Here is a 27,162-nt window from a genome sequence, read left to right as displayed (position 1 = left end):
CCCCTCCAACATTAATTACTTTCCTTTGCTATCATGTTAGCCAGTCTGCTAGGTGTAAGGTGATACCTCAGAGTTGTTTTGATTTATATCTCTCTGATTATCAGAGATTTAGAGCACTTTTTCATGTGCTTATTAATAATTTTGATTTCTTTGGCAGAAAACTGCCCATTCATTTCCCTTGCCCATTTATGGTTGGGGGATGGCTTGATTTTTTTTTTTACAATTGATTTAGCTCTTTATAGATTTCAGTAATTAGACCTTTGTCAGAGGTTTTTTGTTATGAAGATTGTTTCCCAATTTGTTGCTTCCCTTCAAATTTTGGTTACATTGGTTTTGTTTGTACAAAACCTTTTTAATTTGATGTAATCAAAATTGTTTATTTTACATTTTATGACTCTTTATATGTCTTGCTTGGTTTTAAAGTCTTTCCCCTCCCACAGGTCTGACATGTATACTATTCTGTGTTCATCTAATTTACTTATAGTTTCCTTCTTTATGTTCAAGTCATTCATTCACTCTGAGTCTATCTTGGTGTAGGGTGTGAGGTGATGATCCAAACCTAATCTCTCTCACATGGTCTTCCAGTTTTCCCAGCAGTTTTTGTCAAATAGTGGATTTTTGTCCCAAAAGTTGGGGTCTTTGGGTTTGTCATAGATTGTCTTGCTGAGGTCATCAACCAAAGTCTATTCCACTGATCCTCCTTTCCGTCTCTTAGCCAGTACCAAATTGTTTTGATGACCATGCTTTATAGTATAGTTTGAGATCTGGGATTGCAAGGCCACCTTCCTTTGTATTTTTTTTCATGATTTCCCTGGATATCCTTGATCCTTTGTCTTCCAAATAAACTTTGTTATGGTTTTTTCTAATTCAGTAAAAAAAAATTGGAATTTCAATGGGTATGGCACTAAATAGATAAATAAGGTTGGGTAGGATGTTCATTTGTATTATATTGGCTCATCCTACCCATGAGCAGTTAATGTTTTTCCAATTTCTCACGTCTAGTTTTATTTGGGTGAAGAGTGTTTTGTAGTTGTGTTCATATAATTCCTGTGTTTGTCTCAGCAGATAGATTCCTAAGTATTTTATTTTGTCTAAGGTGATTTTGAATGGAATTTCTCTTTCTAATTCTTTCTGCTGAGCTGTGTTGGAAATATATAGAAATGCTGATGACTTATGCGAGTTTATTTTGTATCCTGCAACTTTGCTAAAGTTGTTGATTATTTCAACTAGCTTTTTGGTTGATTCTCTAGGATTCTTTAAGTAGACCATCATATCATATGCAAAGAGTGATAACTTGGTCTCCTCCTTGCCTATTTTAATGCCTTCAATTTTTTTCTTCTCTAATTGCTACTGCTAGTGTTTCTAGTACAATGTTAAATAATAGAGGTGATAATGGGCATCCTTGTTTCACTCCTGATCTTATTGGAAATGCATCTAGTTTATCCTCATTGCAGATGATGTTGGCTGATGGGTTTAGATATATACTGTTTATTATTTTTAGGAAAGACCCTTCTATTTCTATACTTTCTAGTGTTTTTAATACAAATGGATATTGTATTTTATTAAAACCTTTTTCTGCTTGTATTGAGATAATCATGTGATTTTTGTTGGTTTGCTTGTTGATATGGTCAAGTATGTGTATGGTTTTGAATTTTGAACCATTCCTGCATTTGTTGTATAGTTCGTACTTGATCATAGTGAATGACCCTCCTGATCACTTGCTGCAGTCTTTTTGCTACTATCCTGCTTAAGATTTTTGTATCTATATTTATTAGGAAGATTGGTCTATAGTTTTCTTTCTCCGTTTTTGACCTCCCTGGCTTCAGAATCAGTACCATGTTCGTGTCATAAAGGAATTTGGTAGAACTTCCTCTTTGCTTATTATGTCAAATAGTGTGTATAGTATTGAGATTAGCTGTTCTTTGAATGTTTGATAGAATTCACTTGTGAAGACATCAGGCCCTGGTGATTTTTTTCTTAGGGAGTTCTTTGATGGCCTGTTGGATTTCTTTTTCTGATATGGGATTATTTAAGAATTCTATTTCTTCTTCTGTTAGTCTAGGCAATTTGTATTTTTGTAAGTATTCATCCATATCGCCTAGATTGGCATATTTATTGCCATATAATTGGGCAAAGAAGTTTTTAATGATTGCCTTAACTTCCTCTTCATTGGAGGTAAGTTCCCCCTTTTCATCTGAGATACTGCTAATTTGCTTTTCTTCCCTTCTTTTTTTAATTAGATTGACCAGTACTTTGTTGATTTTGTTTTTTTTCAAAGTACCAGCTTCTTATCTTATTTATTAGTTCAATAGTTCTATCACTTTCTATTTTATTAATTTCTCCCTTAATTTTTAGGATTTCTAATTTGGTTTTCTTCTGGGGTTTTTAATTTGTTTGCTTTCAAGTTTTTTGATTTGCATTTCCAATTCATTGATCTCTGCCCTCCCTAATTTGTTAATATGTGCACTCAGGGATATGAATCTTTCTCTGAGTACTACTTTGGCTGTTCCTCTGAGTACTGCTTTGGCTGTATCCCATAAGATTTGAAAGGATATCTCACCATTGTCATTTTCTTCAATGAAATTATTGTTTCTATGATTTGTTCTCTAACTAACTGATTTTGGAGCATCATATTATTTAATTTCCAATTGATTTATTTTGCTCTCCATGTACCCTGACTGATAATTATTTTTATTGCCTTATGATCTGAAAAGTTTGCATTAATTAATTCTGCTTTTCTTCATTTGCATTTCAGGTGATTATTGATAGTCGTGATTTATCCATTTGAAAATTACCTATTCATATCATTTGACAATTTATCAATTGGTGAATGACTTGGATTTTTAAAAATTTAATGTAATTCTTTATATATTGGAGAAGTCAGACTTTTATCAGATAAATTTTTCATAATTTTCCCCCAGTTTTTTGGTTTCCATTTATAATGGGGAATATGATCCCTGATATTGGTTGGTATCAATATTTATGGATAGGCTATTAGGTTTAAGGATATTCAGATTTTGGCAGTTGGAGAAAATGGCCAGTGTTGGTATTTGAAGAAAATCTGCTGGAGACTGGTTATAAAAAAACAACCTTTTATTGTAACTATAAGAAAGAATAAGGATAGAATATAGGAATTAGAAATGATTTAGGAAAGGAGTTATTAAATCTATTTATCTCTAAATCTAATCAATACTTACTGATACTCTAGTTCCCAATCTGCCCTGTGAGAAGTTTCTTCTTATCTGATTTCTCAGACCTCATAGAAACTCTTTAAACTATCTATAATTTATAATATCTAATTAATTAGGCTAATCTACTTAAAATCTACTTAGATGCCTTCTTATATTATATCTTCAAATAATGAATTCAGCCTTCTCTGTGTCTCTCCAGTCTCCAAGCTCCAACTTCTGACAGTATCACAGACATTGCAGGTTTCACAGAAGTGATGCTTTCTTCTGTCCCCTCTGGTAGATCAGGGAACAGTCAGTCACACTTGTCTTTGAATCCTTCTTCAGTCTTTCTAAAATACAAGATATTATTCCCAACCAGTTATCTCCAAAATCCTCAAGAAATATCAGAGAAAAACTGCCAACCATCTACCCGTTGAGCATCAAACCCAATGAGAGTCTGGTAAATCTTAACTTCCCTTGCAAGGGAAACCCGAAAATTCCTTCCATGATTTCATTACTATTCCACTTTTTTAATTAAAGAAACTTAGCTCATTCACCACCGCTTCTCTAGCCAGCCACCTATTCTCAATTTTCAATAATTTCTCATTGCTTAGCTAATTTAAGAATTTATTCATTATGCCTTCTAATCATGGTTTCATTGATTTGTTTGTACAAAACCTTTTTAATTTAATAAAACCAAAATTATTCATTTTACATCTTATGTAATAATGAAGATAATTAGTAGATTAAAGAGGTACAGGGGATATAGGGACGGTTTGTAACAGGGAATGGAGGAGTTGAAGGGACAAAGGGAATATGGAGGCTGATGAGGTAAAATGAAGCCACTCTTTGTGGCTGAGAGACTGTCTTTGAAATTCCCTCTCACTTAAACCACAAGAGAGAAGTACCCCTGAATAAGGTTAAGTTAATGATGACAGAACCAATGTCTTTGAGAGAACTTCTGGGAACCAGTGGAGATTACTTATCAAGTCTTGATGACTAAGTAGTTGAACCCCAGGGTTCCCCTTGTCTGGCAAACAGACTGTTAAAGTTGACTCTCATTGTTTCACCTAGGCTAATGGCTTTCTTAGCCACCAGCATCTCATTCTTTGTTCTCCCTTCAATTGAATCTGACTGTGATTTTCAATTTTTCAAGTAATTTATTAATTTCAGCAAATCAAGAAAGGAGAGAGGCTTGAGGAGAGAGGAGACCCTACTTGGTTTCTAGTTTTCTTAAGCAGAGGCACCTTGGCTCAGCTCTAATTTATCTATCTTCTTCTTGGCTAATTAATGTCTCTCTCCTACCTTAACACATAGCAAGTGTCTTTCTTGGGAAGGTCAAGTGATGAAAATGATCTTCAGCATGACCCCCTGAAGTTAAGGTTATCAGTCTCTTCTCAGCAACTGTTGTTTGTTCTTCCTCTAATGGATGCTCCCAAACATACAGGAGCCTTCTTTTCATTCTGGGTAGGGGAAATGGAGGCAAGATTTTCCATGGGTTGGGATATAGAGCTCCAGGTCTTTGCTCCACATTCAGCTGAATTCAGAGGGCGAAGGCCGTTCAGTTTGCAGTTTTTCCCACAATTCTCTTCTCTCAATCCAAATGTCACTCCCTTTCCCAATCACATTCCAACTGCTTTCTGCTCAAGCTCAAAGGGCAGAAATGCAAAAGCTTGATTCATTTCCTTTCCACACTTGTAATGTTCTCTGTTTCTTATCTGGTCATAAATTCTTCATTTCTCCATAGATCTGAAATACAAACTGTTCTATGTTCCCCTAATATCCTTATAATATCCCTCTTTATGTTTAAAACCTGTTTGTACCTTATCTTGGAATAGGGAATGAGATGATGATCTAAACCTAATTTTTGACTAGTTCCCTTGATATTCTTGACCTTTTGTTTTTCCAGATGAACTTTGTTATTTATTTTTAGTTCTATTAAATAGTTTTTTCAGTAGTTTGATTGGTATGACACTGAATAAGTAAATTAATTTATGTGATAATGTATTTTTATTTTATTAGTTCAGCCTACCCATGAGCAATTAATGTTTTTCCAGATCCTTATATCTAACTTTACTTGTGTAAAATGTGTTTTGTAATTTTGTTCACATAATTCCTGAATTCATCTTGGCAAATGGATTCCCAAGTATTTTATATTTAGAATGATTTTAAATTCATTGATCTGCTTTTTCTCTATCCTATTGATATTAGTATTCAGGGATATACATTTCCCCCTGAGTATTGCTTTGGCTATATCTCATAAATTTTGATATATTATAACCTCATTTTCATTCTCTTCAAGGAAATCAGTGATTGTTTCTATGATTTGTTCTTTCACCCACAAGTTTTGAAGAATTAGTTCCAATTAATTTTTAATTTTATACTCCATGAACTGTTATTGATTATATTGATGCAACTGATTATTGCATTATGATCTGAAAACTTTGCATTTATTATTGTGGCTTTTCTGCATTTGGTTGTGAAGTTTTTATGCCCTAGTACATAGTCAATTTTTGTATATGTATCATGTGCTGGTGAATAGAAGGTATACTCCTTTTTATCCCTATTTAATTTTTTTCCAGATATCTATTAAATCTGATATTCTAAAGTTTCACTCACATTATTTATTTCATTTTTATTCATATTTTGGTAATATAATGGTTAATAGTAAACTAGTATTTTGAACTGGTATAATAAATGATAAAGCTTTAAGGGCAAACTGGTTCAGGTGGTGGAGGAAACTTTTTGTATGCAGACTAAAACAATGATATTTATTTTCTTTTAGAGTAGGTATAGTAAAAGTAGGAAATAGAAAACTAAATTTAGCACTAATATTTGACAAAGTAACCAACCCAACCAAATCTGTCCCTCACAAGACTTCTTCTTGCCTGAAACAGGCCTAAATAAACTATACCGCTATCTTGATATATTAAATTCTATCTTATCTGCCTTACTCTAACTTATGAACCTTATGAAGAGTTTCTGTAGAGAACAGCTTCAATAACACTCTTTTCTTATCTTTCATATTTATTTAAAATCTTCAAGAAACCTATTTGAAATCACAGTAAAATCTTTTTCCTTCTTCACCTTAAATTTCTTTTTCTTTCTCTTCAACTGCCATCAACTGTCAAATTCCAGAGACCTCTAGCCTCCTTAACTGCCAGAGGAAACGGGAACCAAGCATTCTTTCCCAGATTCCTTTTATGCCATATTCTTAAGGGACCCATAGCAAATTATCTTTCTCCTCACCACAAGAGGATGTCTCAAAAATGCAAATATTTTTCTGAGCAGAAACCCTTGCTTCTGACTAAACAAAACAACCTAAATAAATTCTTATCCTAACAAAAGGTGATTCTTTGTTGGAAACCCAGTTCCCTTTCCTTCCAGAATATCATATTCTAAGCCTTTCGGTTCAATATGGAAGCTTCTAGTTCTAATGTAATCCAGACCAGGCCTTCATGGTATTTTAATTGTTTCTTACTGGCTACTTGCAATAGTTTCTCCTTGACCCAAGAGCTCTTGAACTTGATGCTAACATTCCTGAGAAGTTGTCATTTGGGCCTTTACTGCAAGAGGTGATCTGTAGATTTTTTTCAGTTTCTGTATTAACCTCTTATTCAAGGATATCAGGACAATGTTTCTTGGTATTTTGTAAAATGATATCTATGTTTTTTTTAAATTTTATCATGAGTTTCAGGTAGTTCAGTAATTCTTAGATTATCTCATCTGGATCTATTTTTGAGATCAGTTCTTTTTTTCCAATGAAATTTTTCATATTTGTTTCTATATTTTCATTCTTTCATTTTTCTTGTTGTTTCATGAAGTCATTAGGTTCTATTCATCCAATTCTAATTTTTAAAGACTAAATTTCTTCCATGACCTTTGAATTCTCTTTTTCTATTTAGCATATTCTCCCTTTCATGGTGCTCTTTTCTTCTTTGGATTTTTTTACCTCTTTTTCCAGCAAGTCAATTTTGATTTTTAGAAATGTCTTTTCTTCATTGGGTTTTTGTGCCTCTTTTCCATTTGAACATTTTTGCTTTTAAAACTCTTATTTTCTTTCTGCATTTCTTCCATTTGTTTTCCCCATTTTTCTTCCACCTCTCTTATTTAATTTTTGAATTCCTTTTTGAGCTCTTCCATTGCCTGAAATCAATTACCATTTTCCCTTGCAGTTTTGCATATGACTGCTTTGATCTCACTGTTCCTTATTGAGTGTCTGAGGTCAGATTTGAATTCAGGGACTCCCAATTCTAAACCTGCCACTCTATATATTGAGGAACCTAACTGTGACTTGACTTACTTTTTTCTAACAATTTTTAACCTGGGAATCAGAGATCTTTTATATTATAGTATTGCCAAGGAAATCTGTATGACCATACATCGATTTTTTTCCATTTTAATAAGATAAGCAATATTTTACTTACAAGAGCAAAGGATGTTGGACTTAAAAATAGGAAACTTGGGTTTAAAATCTAACTCTTAGCAGCAACAAACTATGACAATGGTGTGATGATAGAATTAACTCTCCCCTTGCCTATTTTTAGCTAATCAAATCAAGAACTTAAAGACCCTAAGTTCCTTGCTAGAATGGGTGACAGCTACAGAGGCAACTACCCCACCCTAGGGCAGTGGTAGGCAAATTAAAAGACTGCTATTGGTTCCCATGAAGTGGGGAAGAGACACAAAGAGACTTGGGAAAAGGACTATAAAAATTCCTGAACTTCCTGTCCAAAAGACTTCTCCTTTGAACTTCTCCTTTGGAGTTTGCCTTTGAACATTCTACATTGGTAATCTTGACTGAAAGAGGAGACTCTTTCCCTGGATCCTGTGTTGCTTTGCTGTGTGAGTAGCTGGCCTTCCTTTCATGGCTTCTGTGGAGTTTGGTTCTGGAAAAGCCTTTGAGGAAGCTGCATTGATTGAACCTTTGCTGAAGACACCACCAGGATTCCTGGCTTAAGAGACTACCATGACTCCACATGGAGATAGAAACTTGAGAGCCCTTGCCAGGTGGTGATCTGGACTTCTTTGGACAAAAATTAAAGGATATCTAGGTAGAGAATACTTTCTATTTCCTTCCTATATTTCTATCATTTGCTGCATCTATTACATTAAATTTTTAAGAGGAGCTTACAGACTCGTGGCTTAAGAGTTAATTTTTAAAATCAGCTACCACAATACTACTTTAGAACTTTTATATTTAGCATAAAAACCTACATTTTAAATTCTTATAATGGGATTCACTCTTATAATGGGATTCACCTATAAAATGAAAAAGCAGGATAATAGTAATTATGATACCTCTACTACCAGATTGCTATTTATAGGAAGTTTTTTGAAAATCTTAAAGCACTAGATAAAAATAAGAATTTTTTTTGTATTGTAAATGGAGTCAGGTTGCTTATGCTTTCTTACATCTTAAAATGCTATATTACTGTAAATTATTATTATTAATTCTTACCTATAAGAATTAGCTATTATTTTTAAAAAGTCACTTATAAAATTATTTTTATCATAATTATGTTTTTACATTAAAAATTAATCATTAATTTGTTTGTCTCATTAAAATTTCCAGGTAACACTTTCCACTCCCTGCACTATAGAAGGCATCATTTGACATATATATAAAAATATATATATAATTTTGACATATATACATAATAATATAATGAAAATGATAAAACAAAATATAAAATTATACACATATACCTATGTCTTGCTTATTTCTATTATTATTATTTCAGTTTTTCTCTGGAGGGAGATATGCAAATTATTCTTTAAAAAATATTTCTACTGTGGTATATTAATTTTCTCTAGGTTCTGTCATTTTACTCTTTATAATTGCATGTAGGTCTTTATTTTTTTTTATAAACTTTATGTCATTTCTTATGGCACAGAACTCTTCTTTTACAATCCTTTGCCATAACTTATTTCACCATTTTCCAACTGAGGGGCATTTCTTTCTTTACCAAAAAGAAATTTCTTTGTTTTATTTTTTAAATATTGTTGTTTTGCAGGGTTCAATTATAGGTATTACTATTGGATACACAATTTCATTTTGGATATCAATTGGATCTCAATTATATCCTCGACCTTTTGACTTTAATCCACCATTACCTGTTTCAATTGAAAACTGTACTGAAGCTAGGACCATATATCATAATTGGACTAGGGTCCTGGAACAACCAGTCCTAATACCATGGAAAGGAAATTTGAAAAGGTATTTTTAAAATTTCAGTGCAAAAACTATTAAGTATTTTCATATATTTTTAAAAGTGTACTAGGTTATGTGTAATTGATAAAATAAAATATCTCTTAAAAATTGAAGGGGTGGTTGCTTCAGACTTCTAAAAATGTGTATTAGGTAATGAAGAGGAATTCAAAAATGCTTTTTTAAAAATAAACAGAATGACTCAAATAGTATTATCTTCCCCCAAATAGTTCATTTCTCTTTTTCTAGACCATTGGTACATATATGTTTAGCAATGGGGAAAATATAATCCTTGTTTTTTAAAATTTAAAATTTGTGACTATTCTTAACCTATTTTTCTTATCTGACATCAGTGTCAGAATTCCAAATAGTAACTCATACAATAGATTTAATCCTTTGGAAATGCTAATGGTGTGTTGATTGGAAATTCCAAAAGAAAAATAAATCCCTTTCACCAGATAATCTGTGTAATCTTTAGCTAAAGTTAATTTTGTGTGCAGAATTAAAATTATTTTCCATACACAAATTATCAAATTAAATACATCATTATGTATCAGTTGATTTATGAGTAGTAGTAGGCTGTTCCTCTTCAGAGTTAATGAGACATGCTTTGACATATAATAGTTAAATACATTAAGTCTTTCATTTTAATTCCTTAGCTATATGGATGATCTTTAGTTTTGTATTCCAAATTGTAGGTACTTCTGGTCTATATATTTATTTGATTGTTGTCAGATTGGATATATGTATAGACCAGATTATTTCAGAGATTTTTCAGAAACTTTATAAGGCATACATTGAATAGCCTATATGTTCTACTTTTTGAAAAATGGATGAGTAGGAGAGGAAGGAACTTCAGTTTAGTGCTTTGAAATGACAGCAATTTATCTCAAATTAGTGGAAAATTACTGGTTGGTAAATTATAGTGTAATTTTATTTTCATAATTTCTTTAAAAATGAATCAGCAGTGGCAATAGAATTGCAATAGAAATGTTAGATTTTTAAGCTTCCCAACTATTGGAAATATCTAAATTGTTCATATTTACACTATCCTGGTCTCATAGACATTCATTTATTTTTACTCAGATTTAAATAGAAATTCAGTGATTAGTTAATTGGCATTTTTTGTTAAGCCTTAATGTTTTTGTTTATGTTTCTTTTCTAGTTATCAAATGTTAAACTTGTACTGGATTTCTGACATGTATATATGTATGATTGGGTCAACGATAACCATATTGACAGGATCAATTGCCAGCATTGCAACAGGTACTCATTTCTTGAATATTATTTTTAAATAATATTTCTATGATAGCCTTTAGAGTTAGATGTAAAATTTATTGACCAATGCTTAAATCCAGGATGCATCAAGTTTTCCTATTCAGGGCAAGGCTGGAAGTTGGCAGTTGTTGAGATAGTGAGGAGATTTGTGATGTGGAAGGTTAAAGAGAAGGGGGAAAGAGATTGATCATCAGGATGAGATCATATGGATCACTTCAGCCTTTTTTGTAAACTTCAGCTATATGACTTGTAGATGATATCAAGGGGCTATTGAAAACCTTGTGAGAAGATTGCTTTGGAATCTCTAGGGCCATGTAACTTGTTGATCAATACCGCATTAAGTAAAAGTGATTCAGTCAGCCATTATAAATGGTTTGGTCAATTTGTGTTCTTGAGTCAGTCACCACTTTGTATTAGATGGGTGGTGGTACTTTTTGGGAAAATCCACTGAGAGAGCTTAGAACAGACCAGAGATTCATGAACAGATATGGATCTAATGAGTCTTGGCAGCCTTAGGGCACAGGCGCATTGCAATGGTATGTATGCTCTCATAAGACCTGAAACAGTGGTGAGGGCTCACAGTCATGTGACTTTAAGATATAATGGAATCATATTGCCCAACCACCTTCTCAGACTGAAGAACAATTTTGGGATCCTATATTCTTAAATGTGGCAATCCCAGAACCAAATTCGTAAAAACTTTTCAAGTGGTGCATCATGTAGCCAAATGGTGGGGTTTTCTGAACTCAAGACTTATGGTGGAGTTTGGGAAGTTCCTGAACTTTTTTTTGGATGTGTAGAGATATAGCAAATTCTCTTACCAAGTGGAGTGGGAGCTTGAGGTCCCCACAATAAAGAAGGAACAATAAGGATCTAAGTCATTGTGTGGAAGAACACAATTCCTCTGTTGCTACTTTAAATTATTCACACTGGGAAAGGGGATTGCCTGCTTAGCAACTTAAGTAGGTGTCATTTCTGGAGGGAATGGAAAGAGAATAATAACATAAAAGTGGTGGCCTACATTGAGTTCTGGAGTGAAAATGGTGGAGAACTCAATAGAATGTAAGAGGCCTTAATCTCTAGCAACCTCAAGTTCTTCCATTTTCCAAAGGAAGTCCAAACAGCAGGGAAGCACTCTGAGTCCAAAGGTCTCTATAAGGCTCTGAGAGAACAAGAGATCTATAGAACAGCCAGAAGCATGTTATTAAGTATTAATGGACTATTTTGAGTCTTTTGTGGTATATTTGTTGTGAATTTTCTGTGGGGTCAAATCAAGGCTGACTTTTTGCCTAATACATGTTATTATCTAGAAGATTCTCATAGGAACCATATGTTTTTATACATATCAGTGGAAACCTAGATGTGAGCTATACAGGAAGCATTTAAGGTATTAGAAACTCAAAAATTTACTGTGACTTTTTGGGATATCCTCTTTTCTGAGGTTTCCAGAAGAATATTTAGGAGTAGAAAAATGAATCTTTTTTTTTTCCAGAAGCCCTAATATTGAATTGTGTCTTAATGAAAAGAATACTCAGACTGAACTCAGAAAGATCTGAATTCAAATCCAGAATTAGACGCTTAATAGTTGTATGATCCTACCCAAGCCACATAATTTCTGCTTACCTCAGTTTCCTTATTTGTAAAATGGGGCCAATACTAGCACCTACCTCACAGGGTTATAATGAGGGTCAAATGACAAAATATTTATAATGAGCTTAGCATAATGCCTGTCAATTAGATAAATGCTTATTGCCTTCCCTTCCTCTATTTTGTATGAATAATCTAGAGATTAATCTACTATGGGGTACTACACTACTACTACACATTGCTTAGATTTATAAAAATGTTCATATGATTTATAGGTGGAATACACCAGGATATTAAGAAAAGATTATTACTAATGAAAGAAGACACAATACTTTGTTATTTCAAAAAAGTATGTATATTTCCTGTTTTCATTTGTTCAAAATATTGACCCCTGCCCTTATATAATAGAAATTGTCCCTAAAATATTTTACATTTTGCATTAAAAATGACAACTTAATAAAATATTAAGTAAACTGAAAACATCCAGTTGCTTCAAAGTTAAACAGTTTTATAGTTGAAATTGTCTTGAATTTTTAAATTATTTTTGTTAAGAAAAAGTCCATGGAAGTGTGTGACCTGGGACCTCCTCATGATGACTCCCCTCCACCATCATTAAGGGACAGAGAAAGGCCTGGAAAATGTTACTCTACCTCCACCAATTAGAGATGTTTTTTGCTGCGCAAGGAGGGTTGAATAATGAGGTTTCATTTTTTATGTGACTCTGCATGATTTGTCTCTGGTCATCAAGAGAAATCTTTGACCATTAATTTATTGATTATTGCTAGCCTACTCTTATTGTTGTACTTTATTGGTATTTTAGAGAAATGCTGATGACTTGCATGGGTTTATTTTATATCTGGCAACTTTTCTAAAGTTGTTAATTGTTTCAATTTGTTTTTGGTTTGTCTAGGATTCTTTAAATACACCATTATATCATCAACAAAAAGTGATAGTTTTTTTCCCTCATTGTGTATTCTAATTCCTTCAATTTCTTCTTTCTTATTGCTAGTGCTAGCATTTCTAATTCATATTCAGTAGTAGTGGTGATAACAGATGGCCATTCTTGCTTCTCCTGTTTGTAATGTGAACTCTTCTATTTTATCCTCTTTACATGTAATCCTTGTTGATGGTTTTATTTTTTCACAGAATTTTATTTATTGCTTTTAGAATATTTTCCTTTGGTTACATGATTCATGTTCTTTCCCTCTCCTCTTCTCTCCCCCACCCCCCGAATTGACAAGCAATTCCACTGGGTTATGCACATTTCATTACTCAAAAACTATTTAAATATTATTCATATTTTTAATAGAAAAATCTTTTAAAAACCACAACCCCAAAACATCTACCCATATAACCAAGTGATAAATCATATGTTTGGATTTTGTGTTTCTATTCCCATAGTTCTTTCTTTAGATGTGGATTGCATTCTTTTTCAAAAGTTCCATGGCATTGTTTTTGATCAATATATTAATATTAGTAGCAGTCTATTACATTTGATCATCCTGCAATGTTTCAGTTACTGTGTTTAATGTTCTCCTAGTCTTGCTTATTTCACTCCTTATCAGTTCATAAAGTATTTCCAGTACATATAGAAATCAAATAGTTCATCATTCCTTCGAGCACAATAGCATTCCATATATATTATATACCACAATTTGTTCAGCCATTCCCCAATCAATGTACATCCCCTTATTTTCCAAATTTTTTGGCACCACAACCAGCAAGGCTATGAATATTTTCGTACAAATTTTTAAAAAAATATTTCTATGGGGTACAAAACCAGTAGTGGTATAGCTGGATCAAAGAACATGCAAATTTTTAAAGTCCTTTTTGCATAATTACAAATTACCTTCCAGAATGGTTGGATCAATTCACAACTCCACCAGCAATACATTAGTGTCCCAATTTTGCTACATCATAATTTATTTTTGCCCTCCAATGTGTATAATTTTCCTTTATTGTCATCTTGGCCAATCTGCTGTTATGAGGTGGTACCTCAGAGCTGTTTTGATTTGCATTCCTCTAATCAGAAGGGAGTTAGTACATTTTTTCATGTGATTATTGATAGTTTTTATTTCTTCATCTGAAAACTGCCTATTCATATTCCTTGAAAATTTGTCAATTGGGGAAAGGCTTTATTTCTTGTAAATTTTATTTAATCCCTCATATATTTGGGAAATTAAACTTTGTTACAGAATTTTGTTATAAAAATATTTTCTGTTTCTTTCCTACTAATTTTGTTTGCATTGGTTCTATTTGTACAAAAACATTTTAATTTAATATAAGAAAAGTATTAATTTTATATTTTGTAATGTTCTCTATCTCTTGCTTGATATTAAATTCCTTTCTCACAGATCTGACAAGTATACTATTCTATGTTCACTAATTTATTTATGATGTAACTGTTATATTTAAGTCATTTAACTATTTTGAATTTATCTTGGTTTGTGATATAAGATGCTGATCTAAACCTAATTTTCCCCCATACTGTTTTCCTATTGTCCCAGCAGTTTTTGTCAAATAGTGAGTTCTTGTCCCAAAAGCTGGGATCTTTGGTTTTATCACACACTAACTTGCTGAGGTCATTTACCTCTAGTCTATTTCCATTGATACACCCCTCTGTCTCTTAGCCAGTACCATGCTATTTTGATAACTACTGCTTTCTAGTACAGTTTAAGATACAGTACTGCTAGGCCCCCATCCTTCACATTTTTTTTCCATTACTTTCCTGGATATTCTTCAACAAGAAGAACTTTGTTATAATTTTTTCTAATTCTACAAAAAATTGTTTTGGTAGTTTGATAGGTATGGCATTGAATAAGTAAATTAGTTTAAGTAGGATTGTCATTTTTATTATATTAGCTTGTCCTACCCATTAAGCAATTAATGTTTTTACAATTGCATAGATGTAGTTGTATTTGTCTGAAAAATGTTTTGTAGCTATATTCATATAATTCCTGGATTTTCTTGGCAGATAAATTCCCAAATATATTATCGAGTGATTTTAAATAGTTTCTCTTTCTAACTCTTGTTGCTGAGGGTTTTTTTTTTAATATATAGAAATGCTGATGATGTATGTGGGTTTAATTTCGTATATTGCAACTTCACTTGTTATTAATTATTTTCACTAGTTTTAGTTGATTTTCTAGGATTCTTTAAGTATACCATCATGTCATCTACAAAGAGTGATAGTTTAGTCTCTTTGATATATACTTTAATCCCTTTAATTTCTTTTTCTTTTCTAATTGCTACTGCTAACATTTCAAATATAATATTAAATAATAGGAGTAATAATGGGCATCCTTCCTTCACTCCTGATCTTATTGGGAATGCTTCTAATTTAACTCCATTGCAGATGATACATGGTGATGGTTTTAAATAAATACTGCTTGTTATTTTGAGGGAAACACCTTTTATCCCTATACATTCTAGTGTTTCCAATAAGAGTGGTTGTTATATTTTGTTAGAGGCTTTTTTCTGCATCTATCAAGATAATCATGGGATTTATGTTAGTTTGACTACTGATATGGTTAATTATATGGATGGTTTTCCTAATGTTAAATTAGCCTTGCATTCCTAGTATAAATTCCACCTGATCACAGTGAATAATCCTTGTGATGACTTACTGTAGTGTCTTTGCTAGTATTTTATTTAAGATTTTTTCATTGATCATTAAGGAGATTGGTCTATAGTTTTCTTCCTCTGTTTTTGGTCTTCTTGGCTTGGGAATCAGTACCATATTTGTGTCATAAAAAAAGAATTTGATAATACTCCTTCTTTGCTTACTTTGTCAAATAGTTTCTGAGGTATTGGGAATAGATGTTCTTTAAATGTTTGATACAATTAACCTATGAATCCATCTGGCCCTGGAGATTTTTTCTTTTTTTTTCAACTCTTCTCCATCATTTCATATTTTATTTTTGACAACAATTATGTGTAAAAACAAAATCCTACATTTGTTCAAAACTTTGAGTTTTGGATTTTTCTCTCCCATGCCCAAGAGATATTAAGAAATCGCATATAAATTTTCCATGTAGAATTATATGAAACATTTTCCCATATTGATCCTTCTGTGGAACTAAACTCAAACAAACAACAAAAATTTAAAACGTGAAAAAAAACTTTTTTTGGTCCGGATTCAGATTTCATCAATTCTTTCTCTGGAAACAGATAAAAGTTTTGATTATCAGGCCTTTGGGATTGATTTCGATCATTGTATTGTTGAGAATAACTCAATTCACAGTTGTTCTACATACAATATTTCTGTCACAATGTGCTGTGGTTCTCCTGGTATTGCAAAATTCAGTCAGGATCAGTTCTCAAGTCTTTCTAGGTTTTTCCCAGCTCCTCCTTCTACTCATTAATTATAAAACAGCAGTATTCCACTATAATTATATGCCACAATTTACTCAGCCATCTCCAAATTGATGAGTTAGTTCCCTTTTACTTTCTAATTATTGTCAACTCAAAAAGAGCAGCTTTAAGTGTTGGGGTTTTTAAAAATACATATAGGTCCTTTTTCTTTTTGTGTCTTAATGTTCTTTGGATGCAGTTCAAAATTGCTCCATCCAGTTCACAAGTCCACTCAATAGTTCATTAGTATCTCAGTTTTCCCACATCTCCTCTAACTTTTGTCCCTTGCCCTTTCTGTCATAATAGCCAATCTAATAGATGTGATGTGGTCCCAAAGACTTATAAATTATAGTGATCACCCTTGTCCTGAGGAAAATGCATACAACTTAAGCACATTTGTTAGGTTTTTCTGTACTATAAATCCGCTAATATGAAGAGATGATTTTTGGATGAAAGCCTTTCTAGAGGGAATTCATCTGGAACTGGTCTGATCAAAAGACATTTTCTCACACTGAACAAGCTCAGGATTCTCCATATCAATGTCTTTCTTCTTTCTAGACAGTAATAAGATTCCTATCCAAAAGGAATTCTAACCTGGAAATAAGAGATGATTGTTACCTGAAGCCCTTACTGAATTCAACATCTTCCTAAAGTTTCTGTGAAGTGTGGATCCTCTAATGTTAAATAATCTAAAAGTGGCAACTATAAGATCAATCTCACTTATGAGTTTCTCTCTAGTGAAGATTTTCTGACATGAAGCAACTGTAGGGTTTATGTGAAAGCCTATCCAAATTGATGCCATTCATAATTTTTCTCCACAATGTGGATGCTCTGATGCTTAGTAAGATTACTCCTCATTGTGAAAGCTTTATCACATTCTGTACCTTCATAAGGTTTCCTTCCCAGTGTGGATTCTCTTATGTGCAACAAGATGGCCCCTATGTGTGAAAGACTTTCCACACTACTTACATTCATAAGGCTTCTCTCCAGTATGGATTCACTGATGTTTAGCAAGATTGCTCCTCTATGTGAAAGCCTTTCCACATTGTTTACATTCATAGGATTTCTCTCCAGTGTGGATTTTCTCATTTATAGTGAGAGATGTCCTTGTTATAAAAGCCCTTCCATAGCGATTACATTCATAAAGTTTCTCTCCATTGTGGATTCTCTGATGTGCTGCAAGAGAGCCCCTCTGCATGAAAGCCTTTCCACACTGTTTACATTCATAGGGTTTCACTCCAGTGTGGATTCTTGTATGTGCAACAAGATGGCCTCTTTGTGTGAACACCTTTCCACACTGTTTACATTCATAAGGTTTCTCTCTAGTGTGGATTTTCTCATGGTTAGTGAGAGATGTCCTTGTTATAAAAGCCCTTTCACAGAAATTACATTTATAAATTCTCCATTGTGGATTCTCTGATGTCTAGCAAGAGAGCCCATCTGTGTGAAAATCTTCCTACACTGTTTACATTCATATGGTTTAACTCCAGTGTGGATTCTCTTATGTGCAACAAGATGGCCTCTTTCTGTGAAAGCCTTTCCACACTGTTTACATTCATAAGGTTTCTCTTCAGTGTGGATTCTCTGATGTCTAGCAAGAGATCCTCTTTCTGTGAAAGCCATTCCACACTGTTTACATTTATAAGGTTTCTCTCCACTGTGGATTCTCTGATGTTTAGCAAGATTGTCCCTCCTTGTGAAACCTTTCCACACTGTTTACATTCATAGGGTTTCACTCCAGTGTGGATTCTCTGATGTCTAGCAAGAGATCTCCTTTCTGTGAAAGCCTTTCCACACTGTTTACATTCATAGGGTTTCACTCCAGTGTGGATTCTTGTATGTGCAACAAGATGGCCTCTTTGTGTGAACACCTTTCCACACTGTTTACATTCATAAGGTTTCTCTCCACTGTGGATTCTCTGATGTCTAGCAAGAGATGTCCTTTCTGTGAAAGCCTTTCCACACTGTTTACATTCATAAGGTTTCTCTCCACTGTGGATTCTCTGATGTATTGTGAGAGATGTTTTGGTTATAAAAGCCCTTCCACAATGATTACATTCATAAGATTTCTTTCCATTATGGATTCTCTCATGTGCAGCAAAATGGCCTCTTGTTGTGAAAGCCTTTCCATACTGTTTACATTTATAAGATTTTTCTCCAGTATGAATTTTCTGATGTTTAGCAAGAGATCTCTTTTCTGTGAAAGCCTTTCCACATTGTTTATATTCATAAAGTTTCTCTCCTTTGTGAATTCTTTGATGTGCAGCAAAAGGTTTCTTCCATGTAAAGGCCCTTCCATGGTCTTTACATTCATATGGTTTCTCCCCATTGTGGATTCTCTGATGTGCGACAAGCTCAGAGTTTTGACTGAAAGGTCTCTCACCTTTATCATTCGCAGAAAGTATCTCTACACATTTACTTTTTGAATGTCTAATGAGGTCTAAACTGAAGCCAAAGGCTATTCCTCCTAGGTTACCTTGATTCATGGGCTTTATAGGAGTTTTCTTATTTGACTAACCAAGTCCTACTTCTTCAGGAAAGCATTGACTTTGTTGACAATCCAGACAATAGTCCTTTCCTGAGGTCACTTTCATATACTGATTTAGGACTGAACATTGACTGAATTTCTCTGCAGCATCAGTAAATTCACAGTCACTCTTTAGATTTTTGTTTATCTTGATATCAGAGTCACAGATTTCTCTCAAAATGACATCATGGGGATCCTCATTCACACAATTTTGGGGGCCAGATCCTTCCACAAAATGTCTCAGCTTTGTAGACATCTCCTTTACATCAAAATTAGCCTCTACCTCTGAAAAGGAGCTCCTTGGGTCTTTTTGCTCTAGCAGCCATGGTGCTTCCCCTTGCTGAAAACAGGAGGTACAATATTTTCTAGGAACTGGAATACCCACAGAAAGTAGATTCTGTACATTCTCCAGCATGACCTCCAGGTATAGCTCCTTCTGAGAATGGTCCAATAGGCATCACTCTTCCTGTGTGAAGTCCACAGCCATGTCCTTGAATGTTATTAACCCCTGGGAGGGGGGCCTCAGGGTCCCTGGGGCCATTCCCTCTGACTCTGGAGTCTCTGCTAGGGCCAGACTGTGATCCTTCAGAGCACGGGAGCCCTAAAGTGGGGAGACTTCCTCTTCGGAAGTCTCATTGTTGTTCTTATGGTCTGAAGCTCACCACCAACACTTGTCCCTTCAGGTTCCAACATCCATTCAGAAGAGTGGGCTAGTTGGAGATTTTTTTTCTTAGGAAGTTCCTTGATGGTTTTTCATTTTCATTTTTTTTGAAATGGGATTATTTAAGTATTCTATTTCCTCTTTTGTTGATTTAAGCATTTTATATTTTTTGTAAATATTCACCCATTTCACCTAGCTTGTCTTATTTATCATCATGTAACTAGGCAAAATAGGTCTTAATAATTGCCTTAATTTTCTCTTGATTAGAGGTGAGATCAACTTTTTCATTTTTGATACTGTTCATTTGATTCTCTTCTTTCTTTTTTGACTAGATTTGACAATACATTATCTATTTTATTTGTTTTTTCAAAGTTCCAGCACCTAGTCTTATTTATTAGTTCAAAAACTCTTTTAATTTCAATTTTGTTAATTTCTCCTTTAACTTTTTAGGATTTCCAATTTAGTGTTTATCTGGAGATATTTAATTTGCTCTCTTTCTAATTTTTTAAGTTGCATGCTCAACTCATTGATCTCCTCCCTCTCTATTTTGTTAATATAGGCACTCAGGGATATAAATTATCCCCTGAATATTGCTTTGGCTATATATCATAGATTTTGACATATTGTCTCCTCATTGTCATTCATTTCAATGAAATCAATAATTGATTTTATGATTTATTCTTTGATCCACCAGTTTTGAAGTATAAGATTACTTAGTTTCCAGTTAATTTTAAATGAACCCTTATCAATAAAATTTTATCACAATTTATTTTTTAGTTTAATTTATCTAGTTCTGATAGGGGAATATTGAGGTCCCCCACTACTACAATTTTACTATTTCCTCCTTAAGCTCCTTTAGTTTCTCCTTGAAAAATCTGGACACTATTTCATTTAGTTCATAAATATTTAGTATTAACATTACTTCATTGTTTTTTGTCCCTTTCAGCGACACATAATTTCCTTCATTATCTCAATCAGATCAAATTTTACTTTAGCTTTGCCTGCTATCATGATTACTACTCCTTTTTTACTTTAGATATTGCATAATAAATTCTGCTCCAGCCTTTTACCTTAAATGTGTATGTGTCATCCTGCCTCAAATGTGTTTCTTGTGAACAACATATGGTAGGATTTTGGTTTTTAATCCACTCTGCTATTTGCTTCTGTCTTATGGGTGAGTTCATACCATTCACATTCACAGGTATGATCATTAACTGTGTATTGCCTTCCATCTTATTTTCCCCTTTTGATAGTGCTCTATTCCTTTCACTCTGTTCCTACTCACCAGTTTTTTTTTTGCTTTTTGTCACCCCCCCCAATTTCTCCCATCCTCCAACTACCTCCTTCTTCCCTTGTCTTATTCCCTTTCTACTTCTGTGTAGGGTAAGATAGAATTCTATTCCCCAGTGAGTATAGTTGTTTTTCCCTCTCTGAGCTAGTTACTATGAGAGTAAAGTTTAAGCATTGTCTAGCACTGCTCATCCTCCCACTCCTGTAATAATTTTTCATGCCTTCTTTATGTTGTATGTTACTCCCTTCTATCTCTTCCTTTACTTTTCTCTCAATGCAATGATGCCCCAGGGTTTTTTTTTATCATGGCTTTCATGTGTCCAATAATTCTTAAATTTCCTCTCCTGGATCTATCTCCTAGGTCAGTTGTTTTTTCAATGATATATTTCATGTTTTCTTCTGCTTTTTTCATTCTTTTGATTTTTTAAATTGTTTCTTGGTGGCTCTTAAAATCATTCCTTTTTAATTGTTCAATAATAATTTTTAAGGTCTGATTTTCCTCCATCATCTTTTGGCCTATTTCTTCTTGCATTGCTTTCATTTCTCTTCCCCACTTTTCATCTGCCTCTTAATTGGTTTTTGAAGTCCTTTTTGAGTTTTTCCACAATCTGTGTCTAATCCATATTTTTCTTTTGGAATTTGTGTGTATTACCTTTACTTTCACTGTCCCCTTCTGTATCTGTACCTTGCTCTTTGTTTCCATAAAATTCCTTAGCATTAGGTGCTTTTTTTGTTGTCTGATCATTTTCCCTACCTTTTATATGGAGGTTCTTTCTCTGGGAAATTAGGGTACCCTCTTAAATTATAGTCTTTCCTTGATGCTACCCTTTTATATAATATATATAATATAATACTCAATCATACCTCATCTACTTCACTTATATTATCGGCTTTATTGGCATATAATTGGATAAAACAGCTAATAATTTCTTTAATTTCCTCTTCATTGGCTATGAATTTGCTCTTTTAATTTTTGAGGACTGGAAATTTGGTTTTCTCCTTAATATTTTTGAGCAATTAAATAATTTTCTTTTCATCTATTTTTTTCCAAGAAAGAAGCTCCCTGCCTTGTTTATTAATTCAATGGTTTTCTTACTTTCAATTTTATTAATCTCTCCTTTTATTTTTAGATATCCTAATTTGACTTTGAGATGAATTATTTTTTATTTGTTGAATCATTTTTATTCCTGAGTTTTGAATTAAGGTTCAGACTTGACCCTCACCCTCTCTACTCATTTCTTTGAATGTCCCATCTTGAAGAATTTCTCATTGTAAGACTAATAGAAAAAATAGATTATTTGATTCTAACTTGACAAGTAAATAAAAAACTACTTTAAATGGGGAAAATCTGTCAGAAGCAGAAAGAAGTTCTTGAGTTTCTCATTAATAAATATTAAGGGTACTTCCACTCTAAGATGGACACAGAATAGAAGCAAGGGTCTTCTTCTCCTCACTACTGACCAATATAAAGCCCCTTAATAGGACAAAAATAAAAATCAGATGAGCAAAGGGACTCTACTATAGGGCACAGCCTTGAAGTTAGTCAGGTTTTGGGAATTTCCACACTATAAGGGGGTAAAATTACTCTTACGAAGGCATGAACTGATCACCCCTCCCCCACTCCATCTATGACACATGAGTCAGAGTGAGTTCAGGGCAATCTCTAGGTTCTCATGGGGCTGGCTGAAGACACCACACACTTATCTCTGAGAGTGGCAAGACTTGTGACCCCAGGAACATAAGGAACATGGAGCTTGGGCACAGAGATAAGGCAGAGAGTGGCTGACCACAGCAGACTTGAAGGAGACTGAAAAATAGTCTAAGGATAAAAACCTCTTGGTAGATTGGTACAGAGAGAGCTACCTATCCTCCTAACTCAGACTTCTGGCTGGGAAGGGAAGAAAAATCTAACAGCAATGGCCACCAAGACACAAGAACTAAAATTTAAAACTACCCCCCCAAAATTAGAAAAAACTCTGACCCTGGATAACTTCTATGGTGAAAAACAGCAGACTGCAGAGGATACAGCAGAGAGTGACAAACAAGCAAACATCCAAACTTCCCAAAAACATGCATATTGATCACAAGCTCTCAAACTCAAATTTTAGGTCAAGAACCAAGTAAGAAAGATAGAAGAAAATTGGTAAGAAAAGTGGGAGATAGAAATGCAAATAATTTTTTTTAAATAACAGTTTAAAAAAAGTTTTACCACTTGGAAAAAATAAACCCAGAAATCATACTAAATGATAAGCAAATTGGACAGCAGAATTGGTCTGCTGGAAGCCATTAAAAGCAAGTTAGACCAAACCAAAAAGGAAAATCAAAAGATTATGGCTGAAAACCAGTGTTTAAAGACTAGAATTAGGTAAGTAGAAGCTAATGGTCTCACAAAGACAGCAAGAATTAATAAAGAAAAGTGAAAAGAATTACAAAATAGAAGGAAGCATGAAATATCTCATTGAGAAGATTGATGGACCTGGAGAACAGATGCAGGAGAGACAATTTGAGAATCATTGGCCTACCAGGAAATCTGGAAGAAAATAGAGGTCTTGTGTAAGGATAATTCTAGGGTTATTATCTAAACTAAATTAATTATTGGTCACCAGGGGATATCCCAAATAAAATTCCCAAGTCATCTGGAAATTTATGTTTTACACTTGACATCATAGTACAAGAAATTATACAAGAAAACTACCCTGATATTCTTGAACAAGAGGGCAAAATAGATATTGAAAGTGTCCATAGATCACCTACTACATTAAATCCTCAAAAGACAACCTCGAGGAATGTAATTGCCAAATTCAAGAGATTCAAAACTAAGGAGAAAATGTTGCAAGAAGCCAGAAAGAGACAATTTAAATATCAAGGAGCACCAATCAAGGTTACACGTGATCTGGCAGCCTCCACACTAAAGGACCACAAGGCTTAGAATATGATATTCAGAAAGTCTATTTGAGAATTTGGTATACAACCAAGGATCACCTACCCATCAAAACTGACTATATACTTCCAGGGGAAAGTATGAGCATTTAATGAAATAGAAGATTTCCAAGTATTTGTAAAGAAAATAACAGAAATAAACAGAAAATTTGATGTCCAAATGAAAAATGAAAAATTTAAGAGAAACATCAAAATTTAAATAAGAAAGAGGGGAAAATATTTAAGGGCCAATTGTTTATATTCATATATGGAAAAATGATGTTTGTAACTCTCAAAAACTATTAACTATCATAGTAGTTAGAAGAATTATTCATAGGTAGTGGTTGAGGTTCTAAGTGGTTCAAAATGATATTTTTAAAAAGGGGAGAATAGAAGATGGCACCAAGAAAAACTTGAAGGAATAAGAAAAATAGAATTATTATACTACATAAAGAGGTGCATGGGAGGGGGAGGGGAAGAATACTATTATAAGAAGGATAAGAAGAGAGTGTTAATAGCTAATACTTAAACTTTACTCTCAGTAGAATCAGTTCAGAGAGTGAAGAGCATATAGATCCATTGGGGTATCAAATTCTATTTTTACCCTACCAGGAATTTGAGAGGGAAAGGGTGATTGGGGCAGGGAATACCAAAAGGGAGGGAAAAAGAGAGGGGAGGGAATTTAATGGAAACTAAAGAAAAACAAGAGGGAAATAAGTAGGGGGTGTGGGACGGGAAGTAAAATAAAGGTGAAGATTAGGGGGACTGATTAAAAGCAAAGCACTGATGCAGAAGGAAATTGTGAAAGAAGAAAAGACAGGACTAGGAGAGGAAATCAAAATGATGGGGAATACACAGGTGGTAATCATAACTCTGAATGTGAATGGGATGAACTCACCCATAAAACAGAAGCATCCAAATTAAAAAAAAAAAACTATAAAGAAAACAAATTTAAATTCCTCAGAGAAAAATTAAAACATAAATCCTAAAAATTAAAGGAGGAAGTAATAAAATTGAAAGTGAAAGAATTATTGAATTAATAAACAAGACTAGAAGCTGGTACTTTGAAAAAACAAATAAAATAGATAATGTATTGGTTAATCTAATAAAAAAGTTAAGATGAAAACCAAATTAACAGTATCATAGATGAAAAGGGTGACATCACCTCTAATGAAGAGGAAATTAACGTAATTATTAAGAATTTTTTACCCAATTACATGCAACAAATATGGCAATCTAGGTGATATAGATGAATATTTACAAAAATATAAACTGCCTAGATTAACAAGAGGAAATAGAATATATAACAGGAATAGAAATCAGACATACCTTGAAGGAACTCCCTAAGAAAAAATTACCAGGGCCAGATGGATTCAAAAGTGAATTTTATCAATTTAAAGTAAAACTAATCCTAATATTATACAAAGTATTTGACAAAATAAGCAAAGAAGGAGTTCTACTAAATTCCTTTTGTGACATAACTATTGTAAGGGGTAAAAATTATGGTTGGACTGAATATTTGAGAGTTTGGTCTCTAGGGTTTTAATTACCAAATCCCAATGAATTACTCAAGTCAGAATGGCTTTTATGGTAGTTTAATGACAAATAGAAGAAATGAAGGAAATTAATGAGAGAGAGAAAGACAGACAGAGAGAGAGAGAGGGAGAGAGTGAAAGGGAGGGGGGAGAAAGATAGGAGAGAGAGAGAGAGAGAGAGAGAGAAAGAGAGAGAGAGAGAGAGAGAGAGAGAGAGAGAGAGAGAGAGAGAGAGAGAGAGAGAGAGAGAGAAAGGTGCTTTGTCACAGGGGGGTGGGGGGGCGGGGGCTGGAGCCCAGAGGATTAAACTCAACAAGGCTTCCTGCCATGAGACCTCCTCCAAGATGAGGTGCCTCTCCAGAAAGCCAAGGAAAGGGAGCCTTTTCACTCACCATGTGTCAGTTCAAAGGGAAGCAGTCTGAGATCTCAAGCCCAGGCTCCTCCATGGTCAAGTTTCAAGGCCAAGAACCCCTCACCAGAAATGACTACAAAATTAAAAGGGCAGTTCCTTGCATCACTTCCTGTGCCTTCCTTCCACCTTAATGTGTACCAATGGTGGCTTAAACTTGATTCTGACTGCCCAGGGTCACCTTCCACCACCACCCCCACATACACACACTAAATCGTTAAGTGGGGGTATATGCATTCCTGGTGGCTGAAAATCTAAAGAATAAGTAAGATGGAGTTAATCTCATTTTCACAATATGGTACTAATTCCAAAGCCAGGCAGACTAAAAGCAGAGAAAGAAAAATAAAGACCAATCTCCTTAATGAGCATAGATGCAAAAAATCTTAAATAGAATACTAGCAAAAAGACTCCAGCAAGTGATCATGAGGGTTATTCATTATAACCAGGTTGGGTTAATACCAGAAATGCAAAGATGGTTCAATATTAGGAAAACCATCCACATAATTGACGATATTAACAACAAACCAACAAAAATCACATGATTATCTCAATAGATGTACAAAAAGCCTTTGACAAAATACAACACTCATTCCTATTGAAAACACTAGAAAGCATAGGAATAGAAGGGCCTTTCCTAAAAATAATAAACAGTATATATCTAAAACCAACAGCAAAACTCATCTCTAAAGGGGATACACTAGAAGACTTCCCAATAAGATCAGGAGTGAAACAAGGATACCCATTATCACCTCTATTATTCAACATTGTACTATAAACACTAGCAGTAGCAATTAGAGAAGAAAAAGAAATTGAAGGTATTAAAATAGGCAATGAGGAGACTAAATTATCACTCTTTACAGATGATATCATGGTCTACTTAAAGAATCCTAGATAACCAACTAATAAACTAGTAGAAATAATCAATAACTTCAGCAAAGTTGAAGGATACAAAATAAACCCACAGAAATCATCAGCATTTCTATATATCTCCAACACATCTCAACAGCAAGAGTTAGAAAGAGAAATTCCATTTAAAATCACCCTAGACACTATAAAATATTTAGGAATCTATTTGCCAAGACAAACACGGGAATTATATGAACACAACTACAAAACATTTTCCTCACAATTAAAACTAGATCTAAATCTTTAGGAACATCCAGCGGCCTCTCTGAGGATCAGAGTCTGTCTGCCCAGATGTGATGTCACGGTTCGGATAAAT

General features: G+C 33.8%; 1 protein-coding gene across 2 annotated transcripts in view; it reads left to right on the top strand.

Moving 5' to 3' along the window:
• The window catches only part of LOC103101763 (sodium-coupled monocarboxylate transporter 1-like), a 228,164-nt gene that overhangs the window by 184,354 nt on the left and 16,648 nt on the right, over positions 1-27,162 (top strand). For both annotated transcript variants that reach the window (XM_056798700.1, XM_007503479.3), the window contains 3 exons: positions 9,188-9,390; positions 10,547-10,647; positions 12,522-12,595. In XM_056798700.1, the coding sequence (XP_056654678.1) occupies positions 9,188-9,390; positions 10,547-10,647; positions 12,522-12,595 (378 nt within the window). The remainder of the gene's footprint in view (positions 1-9,187; positions 9,391-10,546; positions 10,648-12,521; positions 12,596-27,162) is intronic.

This window comes from Monodelphis domestica, chromosome 5, assembly GCF_027887165.1.
Source record: "Monodelphis domestica isolate mMonDom1 chromosome 5, mMonDom1.pri, whole genome shotgun sequence".
Taxonomy (NCBI): Eukaryota; Metazoa; Chordata; class Mammalia; order Didelphimorphia; family Didelphidae; genus Monodelphis; species Monodelphis domestica.
This window is presented reverse-complemented; position numbering and strand designations above follow the sequence as displayed.